The sequence below is a fragment of the Atractosteus spatula genome, chromosome 1 (genome assembly GCF_055471065.1).
Source record: "Atractosteus spatula isolate fAtrSpa1 chromosome 1, fAtrSpa1.hap1, whole genome shotgun sequence".
In the NCBI taxonomy this organism is placed as follows: domain Eukaryota; kingdom Metazoa; phylum Chordata; class Actinopteri; order Semionotiformes; family Lepisosteidae; genus Atractosteus; species Atractosteus spatula.
Genome location: NC_142706.1, coordinates 13,138,424 through 13,151,536, shown reverse-complemented (window position 1 = coordinate 13,151,536; position 13,113 = coordinate 13,138,424). Strand labels below are relative to the sequence as shown.

Genomic DNA, 13,113 nt, shown 5'->3' with positions numbered 1-13,113 from the left:
CTGTGTGAAAGCACATATGCTGGTACTCCCTTACAGTACAGTACAGGATGTTGGGCTGGGCACTTCTCTCAACTCTGTAAATCCTTCTGCTTCAGAGAGGCAGTTAAGAACATTTTCTTCAGAATCTGTTGAGAACTTGCATCTGATCGGGTTTGTTGTTATTTGCGGTTTGTAAAAGGTGCCTCACTCCTCCACCAGCTGGAGAGCTGTGCAAGGAATCGTGCACGTCTGTGTTTCCTTCCAAAGCGACAGTGAGTGGCACGCAGATGTGTACACAACAGATGACACAACAGATATTCACACTGGGTGTAGCAAAAGGGAAGAGGATCTTTCATCTTTGCAGTCACTACTACCGCAAATCAAATACCCAAATGAGAGAAATTTCTTTTCATTACAATACAAAATAACATTAGGCTATTTCAATTCTTGGATTTTTACCAGCATAAATTCTTGATCATTATAAAATAAGGTAAACATGTTTTTAGGTTTTGTAAATTTTGTTTAATATCTTGGATCACCACTACAATTTTCAGCAGTAAAAGAGGGATAGATCTTGTGAGAAATATGCTCTGTTTGAGCTGTCAGCCATTACCCACACCCACAGTGCCTACAGGGGTTGTACAGTAGTATGGACTGGAGGAATGATGCAGTTAACACAGACTGCACTAGGGGTGTCCAGTCCTGGTCCCAGGAGTGCTGCTGTGTGGTAGACTTTCAACCCAATTTAGTTCTTATGTAGTAAACTGAACACTTACTGCCTTAATTGGACAAAATCAATTAAAAAATGCAAGTAGAAGATTTCACTCCATGTGTATATCTATTATAAACATTTCAGAACTATAAGGTCTGTAACTGACTTATAGTTCTCTTCTCCTGCTTGTATAAACCTCAAGCTGATGTCAGTCTGTAAATCGTCCTGAGTGGTTTAACCGGCTGGCACACTCAGGCCTTGAATGCAGAGACTTTTCATTAGTAGACAGTAAAAGGCTCTTTGGGGATTAATCTCAGCCTCAAGATAAAACAGGAGGACAATTAGAAAGATGCCAGCATTTTTACTGTGCATTGTGAAGGAAGGAGAGGAGGCGGACAATGTGTCTGTGATGGACTGGCTTTAAAGACAGATACTATTTTCTCTTTGTAGCTTGAACATCTGTAAACAACAAAGCGCATATAAATTTAGAACCTAGAAATGATTACAAACGAGGTTTCCATCAACCACAATTAGTTATTTTATGCCGTTCGTGTCAATTGCTATTAAAAGCTGTGACTAGAATGAGGTAGTAAAGTCTGCTTTGGGCTCCATTACTGAGGGACTGGCCACACACTGGCTGTATAAGGTCAGCATGTAGCTCGTGTCCTGTGGAAGCTGTTGTCTTAGTGCTGAGGTTGAAGACACACCTAGATCTAGAAAGTAGTGGAGTGACTCAATCTGAAATACCACTTGCCAGGATAAGTGATGAATGATGCTTCTCTTAATCTTACAAGAGGAATCAGGGACAAATGAATGTAGTTGAAAAAATCTGTACTTCACTTAATAAGTATTAATCAACCTTGAGTGAGGTTGTATGTCTATAGACATTTATTTTTAGTAATGAACACATACAAATACTTAAACACAATACTGGCAGAAGACCTGTTTTGGTGGGTTTTTTTCTATTTAAAACACATACTGCACTCAGAGGTACATTAGTTCCCAGTTCTGGTCCTGGAGGAACAGGAGTTAATTGCCTCTTCTTAATCACAGGCTAATCGATTTCAGTTTTCTACTTGGGGCGTATTTTTAAATTTGCTTTCAGCTCTTAAAAGGTAAATGGTATTGGTGCCAGCCTTGCTGGTGACACCTGAAATGTAGACAATGTGACCCTGGCAAAAGAAAAAACCAAATGGCCATATCGTGCGGGCTTGTCTGATACATTGTCATTCCCACCCGTGTCTGCTCATCACTGATGAACTGCTAAGAGCTACAGGTTAATAATCACCTAATAAGTGCTGATTAATCATCAATATGAGAAATCATAGCAAGCAGGTTGATGAAAGCCTGCGTAAAGGTCTGTGCGCTGAACTTGTTAGAAACAGCACCCTTGAAATGTGGACTCAGGAGTGGCCAAAGAAACAAGCTAAAAGTATAAACAAGCAAGTAGATAAGTTAAGGCAACAATTAGCACAGGAGATAAAAAGCTGCAGCTGGAATGAAGACCAGAAGATGCAGTGTTCCTCCAGGGACAGGACTGAGAACGACTGGCCTACAATAGCATTCCCAGACAGCCTTGGATCTAGACACAGGTAACAACAGAATTACCTTTTCATTCCATGCCCAGAGCCCAATTCCCAGGAAGGCTACACCAAGCAACTGCCAAGAGAAGAAAAAGGGAAATTGGTGTTACTGTTCTGCAGTTGATAAGTCACAAAAAAACAATTATGAATTCTTTTCTTTGTTGGAATTTTCCCATCTTTCATTTCTGTCTCAGAAAACCATGTATTCTGGAATCATACTGTCATCGTACAGGCCGACAGACTGGTCAGTGTAACACACACATTGGCATTTTTTAAGTTGTTTCATTCTCTTCCTGCACAAGCAAAGTGAAGAAATTGGACGCAGCCAAGTACAGTACTTACAACAATACTCAGTCCTATGCATGGAAAATATTTTAGGTCCTTTGGTTCACAAAACAAACTCCAATTAGTTCACGCAGGAATAAGGTGCTGTTGTAGAAATTATTATCTTTTGCAATAAAAAATTGATATTTAACAAGCAATGGAACAGAGGATAAATAGATAAAGCAATATGTTCCTAACACAGCACAAATCACCTTCCCCCGTGTTTCACTTTTCAGATATGTTTGGAACAAAAATTCACTGTACAACTCATGAGATTGTCTCAATACTGTACATACAGTTGTTCATATCCTATTGTACTGTAGATCTTGGTGAGAAAAAGATCATTTCTGAAAAAGGTAAAACACCATATATCACACTATAAAGCAGGGGCTGTTAATCCTTTTACAGAGGTTGAGCTGCACTCTCAGTTACTGTACTTTACAAATTCCATGCCCGAAATGTAATTTAAAATTGTTTTCAGGTGCTACACAGATGGAAATTTTAAAGTGCCTGTAATTGTGAATGATAAGGAGAATAAAATGTGCCGTTTTATTATTTTATTTGGTGGGGGATTGAAACCAAGAATATGAAATGAGCCTCCATCTGTTAAGTGTTTAGGAATTCTTCAGACGCGTGTGCTACAAAATAAACTGGGAGTTCAATTAAATATTCAGTTAAAAGACTGATGACTCATATATTGTATAACCAAAATCTAAAGTTACTGGGGTTATCAGATGAGGACTGTTCATCAGGTTTTAACTACTGAACTGCTGAATGTGTACATTTTAAAAAGGTCACAAATTACAGAGATTTCCTAAGACTTTACCCCTTCTGAAATTAACTGCAGCTCTTTTCATTTTGGTTAAAAAATAATCTTACTGAGGAACCTCATTAAGCAGCAGGTTTCTCATTTAGATGAATAACCTGATTTACTGTGAGAAACAGAATATGTCAGCAGTTTACACTTCTTGCCAGCTGATGGCAAGGTGAGCACTACAGAATACGTGCTTAGATATTTGAGTGATACACTCTCTGAGGTGCAAGAAATAACGAGACTGTTCACACATTTTCACTGCACTTGGGTACTAACTGGTAGTATGATTAAAATAAGAAGAAGAATAAACCGTAGTTTATATAGCAGAAAAAATTAAAAAATAGACAATAAGAGGAGACAGCAGATAGAGATATAAAGAGAATTATAGTTACAATGAGGGTTTGGAATACAGTAGGGAGGCAAAGGGGCAGACACAGAACCCAGTTAAATAAAAGCCCTTCTAAAAAAGAAGGTTTTGCGTCCGGATTTGAAAGAGCTGATGTCCTTCGGGATAGAGTTCCAGAGCTCTGGGGCATGGCAGGAGAAGGCCCTGTCACCCACAGAGTGTAGACGGGTTTGGGGACGGGCAGGAGACCAGAATTAGAGAAGCTGCAAGGCAGGGAGTAGGACAATAGCAGCTCAGACAAGATGAGGTTCCAAGCCATGCCGAGCCCTATACAGTAAGAGAGCATGAGGATTTCGAAAGTCGACACGATACCTGACAGGAAGCCAGTGCAGGGACTCCAGGGTAGGGGTAATGTAATTCATATTTCAAAACGGCAGCCTACTCAAAATTAAGTGATGTCCTCAGAGCGGGTATTAGCAGTTTATATGCTGACTGCCTGTCCCAGCAAACACAGCAATGTGATCCCAGAGTGAGATGGCTTAGTGAGCTCCACCCTGAGAAACAGCTGCAAACCCAGTTCAAGCGCAATGGCATACACCTCCTCTTAAAATACTGCGGATATTAAGGGAATGTAGGCTAAGCCTAATTAAAGTAATAGTTGTGTGGTATTGATCATGTTAACTGGTGCCTAATGAAATGCCGCAGCAACAAAATGTTAAAAAATGTTAAATTATTAGATCTCCTATACTGAAATTGAACTAAAACTAAAAAAACAGAATTGCTCATGGTGGGGGACTAACATCAAACTACGGTATATAAACTGTAACTACAGGACTGAGCACAAATGCTTGTTTTACACTACACCTCTGCATCCCCTGATCCTTGGCATTAGGATGTCTAGGCATTAGATATCCCATTAACTGTATCATTACCTTGGCTAAGGCCATTTAGAGCTGCCAAATATTAAAGCGAAGCCTCTTAAAAAGATGAAGTTCAGATTCCACAGAAAGGGTATTTTTGAAAGGGTGGGTGGGTGGATAAATCTGTGAATCAGCAGTGCTCAGCCTCTTAAAATGCTCAGACCTTTTGTCAATTTCCAAACATCTCGCTGCCCACCACAAACCGTCTGTTTTTTTACACTCCATTACCTTTGGAAGCACAATGAAGACATAAACTGTACTCTATACTTAATATTTGTAATATACACACCTGCAGTTATGTGAAATTTTCTTTGATTACTACAATAAACATATCTGCGGAGCACAGCAGTGTCCGTGCTGCCATGAACCTACAGGGCGGTGGGGTGGCCAGTCTGAGAATTTGGAACTGCAGTTCCCCTTTAAATCTGATACCACGTGACATTATTCTTCTCTGAATAATCCCCGAGTTAATTTCACTGACCACCAGGGGTCCCCAGACTAGAGTCCTAAACACTTCACCTCTCAAGCCGTCAAATATACTGGACAAAAATCCCATTTAAAATGATGTTAAAGAAAAGGCCACTGAAGTAGAGGAGTGTAAAATGAAGTCACAAAAGCAATAGTTTCCATAACCACAGTTGCTGGGGGGGGAGAGAGAATACAGCCACAGTTCGATTTCTAATTTGTTTTAGGCGCCCTGGGCTCCATACTTCATCAAAGCAACAAAAGCTCGCTTACTTACTTACACTGCCTCTCATCAAAACCAAAAGAAAGGTTTCTGGAAAGAAATCAAAACACTGTTAAGAGTACTACTACGCATAAAGGGGCTTAGAGGTGCATAAATATTTACAAGTGAACCAACCTTTGTAGTACTGAACTGGTGTAATTAGAATAATAGCTTTTTCAGGTTGTTATAACTGCTGCTATACAACCGCTCATGATATGAAAACCTAAACATGAACTTTTTTCATTTCAAACACACTGCACTGATATTGGAACACAGGAATCTACTTGACGCAGACAAAATAAAACAATTATTGTAACCATAGCTTTGATACATACTGTACATTAACAGCACCTTCTCAAGCAGACCACTAGAGCATCTTCCTGTTCCTCAGAAACAGAATCTATGAATCATGTTCGCGACTACGAATCAGCCACACAATCACGAACCAGAGCACGCAAGGGAAAACTACCCAGAAGTGCACTTAAAATGGAGAAAGGCACTTCTTTACCCAAAGGATGGTGGGAGGCTGGAACAAGCTGCCCAACCAGTGGCTGAAGCTGATACCCTGACTTCTTTCAAGAAACAGCTGGATGAGACCCTTGGATCAATCAGACAATCACTAATTAAAGGGCCAGACTGGCTGAATGGCTCCTCTCATTTTTAATCTAACGGTCTTAAGTTTGGTTTATTTTATACAACGAATCTGGACGGCACAGACTGGCTACTCTGAAGCCTCTCCCCATGAGTGAAGAGGCTGTGGTGCCTCTCTTCCCTACAGTCGGTTCTAGTTACAGAACTACCCTTACTTTAGAAAGCACTGGCCGGCCAACTAAATGTATCATTTGCTTTGTAATACTTAATAAAAAATCATTGTCAATCAAATGCAACTGCATTGCAAATTAATAGCATTAGTAACATTTTCGAACATTTTAAGAAATATGAATCATCCCGTAACATCTCCAGTGATTACTCAGTTCAGTACAGTTAAACCGTTTCAGGGTTTAAAAAAGAGAGGAGATTGGGAGGCACTTCTTTGCACAAGGGTTGTGGAAGTCTGGAAGAAATGACTCATCTACTGTATGTTGTTGGAGCTGATATCCTTGCATCTTTCAAGAAAACAGCTGGTTGAGATCCTTGGATAATCTGGCTACTAGCGACCACAATCCATCAGAAAGTAAACTCCAGGCCTCTACAGTTCTCGCCTTGAATAAGTGTCTGCTAAAAAATGTATGTATCCGACAGTCAGGGAATGAGAATATGTGCTTCTACTGAAGTAGGCCCAGAAATTTCTTCTCAACACCTGTAGTTTTCAATTACTCTAATGGGAGGCTCCACTCAAGCTATCTATAATTACAAATAAGATTTAATGGCATTCTTATACAAATAACCCTAGAAGATACATATTTAGTCACTCTCAGTGGTTTGGAGGAACACTTAATTAAGTCATTTACAGTGACTGTTTTTTTTGTGAAGGAATCAATCTACTGCTTGGGGAATAATCAATTATCTCATTTCTGAACAACTAATTCTGAGCATTAATTTATTACTTTTACCTACTGGACAATTCTTAAGCTAAATTCAGTTCAGTTTATTTGCCAATAAAATGCTTCTATACAACCACATTAAAGGAACCACCAAAAACATAAACACAGAACAGCAGCAGCAACAACAAGTTAAATAACACGCAATTTTTTTTTTTAAAGTCAGACAAAAGACAGAAAAAAAAACATATAAGCATGAGCCAGTGGTAGGGGTAGAGTTCAGTAATCTCACAGTTTGTGGGAAGAATCTCTGAATCTGGATGTTCGTGCCTTTATGCTCCTAAAATGCTTACCAGAGGGAATGGGGGAGAAAAGTGAGACTTCATAAGGGTCCTATTCAGCTTCCAGCACTTCAGCTCTATTAAGGTTTTATTATTGCAAGTTGTTTTTAATCAATTTCTCAGTATGTTTACAGCAGATGTGTAATCGAATGAGCCAAAAGAGAGTGGTTTGGAAATTCTTAATTTTAAAAATTCTTTAAATGTTTAGTTTTGAGGATCGGTAAATTCCACAGCTTATTCACAGGCAGTACTGACTATCACAAAAAAATGCCCACACTGGAATGGAAATTGGTCATTTATAGATAGTGACTGTAAATGAAAGAAAAAGACCATCCCTTGCTCAAGAGTAGAGTGCGTCTGGTGTGATTAGTTCTGGTTATGGGACTACACAGTGAGAAGGAAAATCATCTTTTTGTATATTTGTCTACACAATCCTAGGAAAACAAACTGCTGAAAGTTTTTGTTTTGTTTTGACATAAGCTTCAATGAAAGTCATGAAGGCTACTATGTATATCCAGCAGGCCTGTGGTTTTGTTTTGTGTCATGTGTTAGTGTCTTGTATTACGGCCGCAACACACTTGAGATGCAAAGATGTCCTGAAGAATGAAGTGCTTTCTGCAATAGCGAAGAGCACCTTTTCTGCCAGTCACCAGGAAGCTGGGACTGAGAGCAAACTGCGAGTGAAAAACATATGAAAAATTAAAGAGGCCTCACTTTAGAGAGGACCATAGAATGTGCAATAAGGCTCTGTCAGTTTTCATCCCGATCCTTTGTGTCCTCCAATCCATCTCCTAGCAAGAGGCGTGTGAAGAGCTGTAACAATATGCCGAAGGACGCCCAAACTCAAAAAAGGGAAAAATAAAGCACAGCAGTCACTGAGACGAACAGGAACAAGGGACGTGTCAACCTGGTGGAGTGGAAAGGCAGACTTGTCGAGTGCTCCCATCTTCAGACTCTGACTCAGAAAAATAAAATACCCAAAGGGAGGCCGCCTGCCGTCACGCTGAGCAATGACTACTGTTGCATAGCTTTGCTGCTTTAGAGGTCACAGTCTACCAGGGTATACAGGCACTGTGCAGTACATTACCACCAATTTAAAAACCGGGAAAAACAGGATCAATTAAACAAGTACTTGTTTTCACTCATATACTTCGGGGCTCAGACTGAATGAAACCAAGAAAATATTAGAGCTTGTGAGAAACCGTGCACCTCTGGGACTAGACTTTGACTAAAGCAACTATTGATTTGTTTTAGAAGAGCAGGTGAATATGAACTCAGCCTCTCCACCCGCATTTACCAGTTTTAAGAGGTGAACTTTCAGTTGTTCGCCCTTTGTCAGTAGGAGATGCTCATTAAACTGGACAGGAACATGTAAAAGTTTATTCCATGCTGAAAAGAAAAGAGACACAACCTTCCTCGGGCTTCTTCAGGCTCCACAGCTGAAACGTTGTGTTTCTTTTCTTCTCTTTTCAGCATGGAATGAACCTATTTCTTGTTCCTTTGCAGCCTACACATGCTGACGCAGCTACCTACATAAATTGGACAGGCCATAGGAAAGAGTGTGAATTTAGCACGTTGCAGCTGACTTTAAGTTAATGAAAGAGTCACTGTGATGAGTTCGACAGATTAGCGTGACTCTAACAGGTTGTGAACTAATGACAGAAAACGGATGAAATATGTAAATTACTAATCCTGATTTTGTACGAAATATGGCCTACGGATTGTTGTTAACAGTAAAAATGGAGGTTTTACCTTACACTATTTGTCTTATTCAAATATATTGTTTCGCTAATAATAAACTAGTTTATTAACAAGGCTGAATTTAGGTGCCAGCGTCACTCAGAGTAGATTTTAAACAAATTCCACATCATAGCTTTAGAGTCTTACTACTGTGCATTGCAGAGTATAATTTATCAGAAACAAAGCTTCAGCTAACTGCCTTCATTTAACCTCCAAATGAAATTACTAGCATACTAGTGAAAAAGCCATGTGATAAAATTATACCTGTCACAATGCAGAATCGTATAATCCATTAATCGAAACCAAATATGCACTATCCTTTATCAAAGAGCTCAATAAACACCATTAAAGAGCTAAACTTAAGTCACTAATCACCTCAGAAGTTCATACTTCAGATTTCCTCTTCCATCACTGAACCACCATTGGATACAACTCAGGAATAAAAGTATAAACCAAAAACAATAATTCTTTGGTCAATTTCATAAAAAGTTGTGACACAAACATATGCAATATGGGTTAAGGTCCTATAAATTTCTAAATGTAATTTCTGGTTGGACAGGAAAAAAAAAGGTCTTTCTGGTACTGTATCTCTGGAGTGACATACAAGTACTGTACCTGGACTAATTTGCAAAACTCCCAGTTTCTGTCTGTTTAGCATAGTATGAACCACACCCGAAGAAGGCTCCACAGCCAAAACGTTGTGTTTTCTTTCTTCTCTTTCCAGCATGGACTAAACCTATTACTTGTTCCTTTGCAGCCTATGCATGCTGACGCATCTACCCACCCGAGCTAGTATGAATCATGTATGATTACAGCAAAAATGATCACGCAATTAAAATGAGGTGCATTTTTTATGACGTTCCCTCAAATGCTTGCTTTCAGAGCAAATACGGGCAGGATTTAACAAACAGATCTATTGCTTGACTGAAACGTCCATGTTTTGCTGGTACTTGCCTTGTATTGAAGCAATCTTACCTAAACAGACAAGTGAGTATGAACGCTCAAGTGACAAAGTATCTTTCAATGTACTTTTATACTCTGCAAAAAAGTTAAAGAATTAATCGCAATCCTAATGTTCTGTAGTTCTATTCCTGTTTCTCCCAAGGCATACATAGTCCTTTAAGTTATTGTGAAATTTTAGTTATTCATGGTTCCCCTGGGTCAGATGCCTGCATTGAATGATTATGGTATCCTATTCATTAAGCATTAAAGACAGAGGTGGGTAGGAAAGCACAGCTGAGCAAGCCAAGTCGATTCTGCTCTGCATTTAAAAAGCTAGCTATCTGCTCCAAGCTTTGCTATAGTACAAACACGAATGTGCAGAATTCTTTAGGGAATGTACCAAGAAGTCATTAAGATAACTCTTTGATAGCATTTTCAAAGTCTTTTCTGCAAAACAGCAGTGAATTCCAAGTACCAGCTGAAGACTGAACAACAGAATAAATCATTACCTTCTGTAGAGCAATTTACCCTACGTACCCTGAAATATTTTCAGGTTTTATATTTTCATGATGCAAAATAATGTTTGTTAGACAAAATACTTTAAATAAACACCATAAAACTATCTAGATAGGCACAGTAGCTGGATATGTTGTTAATGTAATGTATGCAATCTAATTCTTTATTAAAATGGACCCCCAGAGACTAATGAAATTATTTTAAAAATCATTAACACAAATAACATACCATAGAAACTGCTATTTCTCTAAACGTTGGGCACTATATTACGTTATTCACCTATTATTATTCTGGCATCTAAAATGTAATTAGGAACATCAGATTTACAAGAACTCAATTCTGTTACTTTTATATTGGCTGCATTGCCCCATTTCTTTTTAATAAATGAGATTTAAAGAATAAGCAATCTAACTTTGTGCTTTTAGCGAATGCCCACTGCACATGTTTAATAAACTTTCTCATATTTTAAATGAAATATTTCTAATTTGTAGCACCTCTGTTAGTAGGGTACTCCAGAGGATGTAACCAAACATTGAGCATTTTTTATACTGAAACTGACGTCCAGACTTCTGTTTTTGCGCATATACGTAAACACGAGTCTTCTCCCATTAGGAGAGTTCTGCGTTTTGTGCCATTTATATCACTAACTTTCTAAGCATCTTCTCAAATTAAGCATTACATGGATGCTGCTCTGTACAGTGTATGTTAGCATTTCTTTCAAAGAGCAATCACACCAGGACAGGCTGCCAAAACAGCCTGTCAACAAATGGGATGAAAGTTATCAATTAATCAGAAGCTCCCAGTTTCACAAATGAACAAAGAAAGTACTTTGTGAATATCTAAAATGTTAAGCTGCATGTTTACCATTACGGTTACGTTTTTGTAAAAACAAATCTATATTCACTTATGGAAAAATACACTTGCAGCTTAAGACAGAATTTGAGCTTTGTTCTTAAATAGAAAGTAATTTATTTTTCGTTTTGGCCCAGGGCACTTCCACACATTATTCTTTCTGTCTAAACTCAGAATCTTATGGGAGTAATTGAGAAAGGAATGTGTGGCATGATATTCAACTACAGTACTTTACAATGTTTTATAATACCTTTGGGGCTGGCATTATTTTTTTTCAACATGCAACACATCATTCTGCATAACACCATGAAACGTATCATGTGCTCTTGGTTAGAGATCCGAAATGTGTAACGTGAGATAAAAGTATACCAGCTGTTGCATTTGGGAGAAAGTGGGTGTCCACTTGTGAGGTAATATATCGAAAAACCTATGGTTCTATCTCACTGGTTGTCCACACAGAAAAGAGACAGAGTGTGATGGTTTTTAAAGGCCACACCGTTGGTTGAAAGAGTTCAACCAATTCTAAATCGGTTCTAATTAATTCTAAATTAATATTTTTATCTTTACCTTATCTATCTTGATAAAAATCTTAACCGAGTTTATTACATACATTCTGAAGGGATGGTTATGCGTTTACTTCACCTCGATGATGTTTAGTAGGCATGTTTTAGTATGAGTTTAGGAGGGACAGTAACCAAGGATGTCCTCATCTCTGCTGCTCTGACTCAGAAATCTCCATGACATCACTTCACCAAAACATCTAAAATACCCACAGTGAGCCACTCTCTCTTCTATTCATTCGCCCTTCTGTCTCCCTCCTCTACACCATCTCCACCTCTGCAGAAAATCCTCATCTAATCCTTGTCAGTCTGTATGGGGGTCCTCACTACAGTCAAATAGTTGGCCCTCATCCAAGCAGGTTCAGTCAAAAACACTTTCCAACTCCTCAATAAACACTCCTAAAAACACTTTCTCACTGGAATCTGATATTCCTTAACAGACGCAATGTCACACAAAAACAGCAAATTTGGGAGAAATGTGGCCCTAACAAAAACAGCAGTAAAGAGAAAATGTGAACTTCTCTATTCCTTGCAACAGACCACGAGACAATTTGACAGGTACCATATTTATTTTCATCGTATCCATAAAAGATATATAATCACTACGGTTGAGGTGATTTATTAAGTGGAAGAGGGGGTGAAGCCATAAAATACTCACAGTAAAGCTTTAAAGAACAAGCAATGTTACTGAACCCAAGACAAAAAGATCTTTCTAGAATCGCAAGATGCTCAGAAGGTTATTTGGATTAGAGGAGGAAAAGTGATGTGTGATGGAGCTCAGACCTGTTTAAAAGACTCTGTTTGTGCTCTTTATTGTCAAATGTTCATAACGTTTTATCATAAAAACCCTCAGCATGATGTCATTTTCAAAGGCCTCCAAAGAACTGCAATTCTCAGACAATCAGCGACCGCTGATATGATTTCCTGGCTTTCCGCCTTTTTTTTCCCCCTCACTAATGGCTTTTGTTTCCATGCATTGTTTTGGAGTTCTTCATGAAGGAAGCAACTATCCTCGTCACAGAGAATTGCCTTTCTCTCTAGTGCCATCTGTTTTATATTCAGTTAGAGGACTGACCACCTACGTGTGTATACTGGACTGGAAAACACCCAGACTTGACAGGAAGGACAACGGCATTCGCTTCCTCTCTCATTAAGGAAGCCCAGCACAAGATTCTCAAATACCGGCCGCACACAGGCAACACAGAAGTTTCAACAGCCACGCTATTCTCAAAGTTGAAGTACAGGTCATGTACTTTTCCAGGCGCAGAAGAAATTC

At 38.8% G+C, this 13,113-nt stretch overlaps 1 protein-coding gene across 2 annotated transcripts in view; it reads right to left on the bottom strand.

Annotated features, from left to right (window-relative positions):
- The window catches only part of tspan5a (tetraspanin 5a), a 52,964-nt gene that overhangs the window by 17,830 nt on the left and 22,021 nt on the right, over nucleotides 1-13,113 (bottom strand). For both annotated transcript variants that reach the window (XM_088917983.1, XM_088917991.1), the window contains exon 2: nucleotides 2,300-2,350. In XM_088917983.1, coding sequence (XP_088774109.1) covers nucleotides 2,300-2,350 — 51 coding nt within the window. The remainder of the gene's footprint in view (nucleotides 1-2,299; nucleotides 2,351-13,113) is intronic.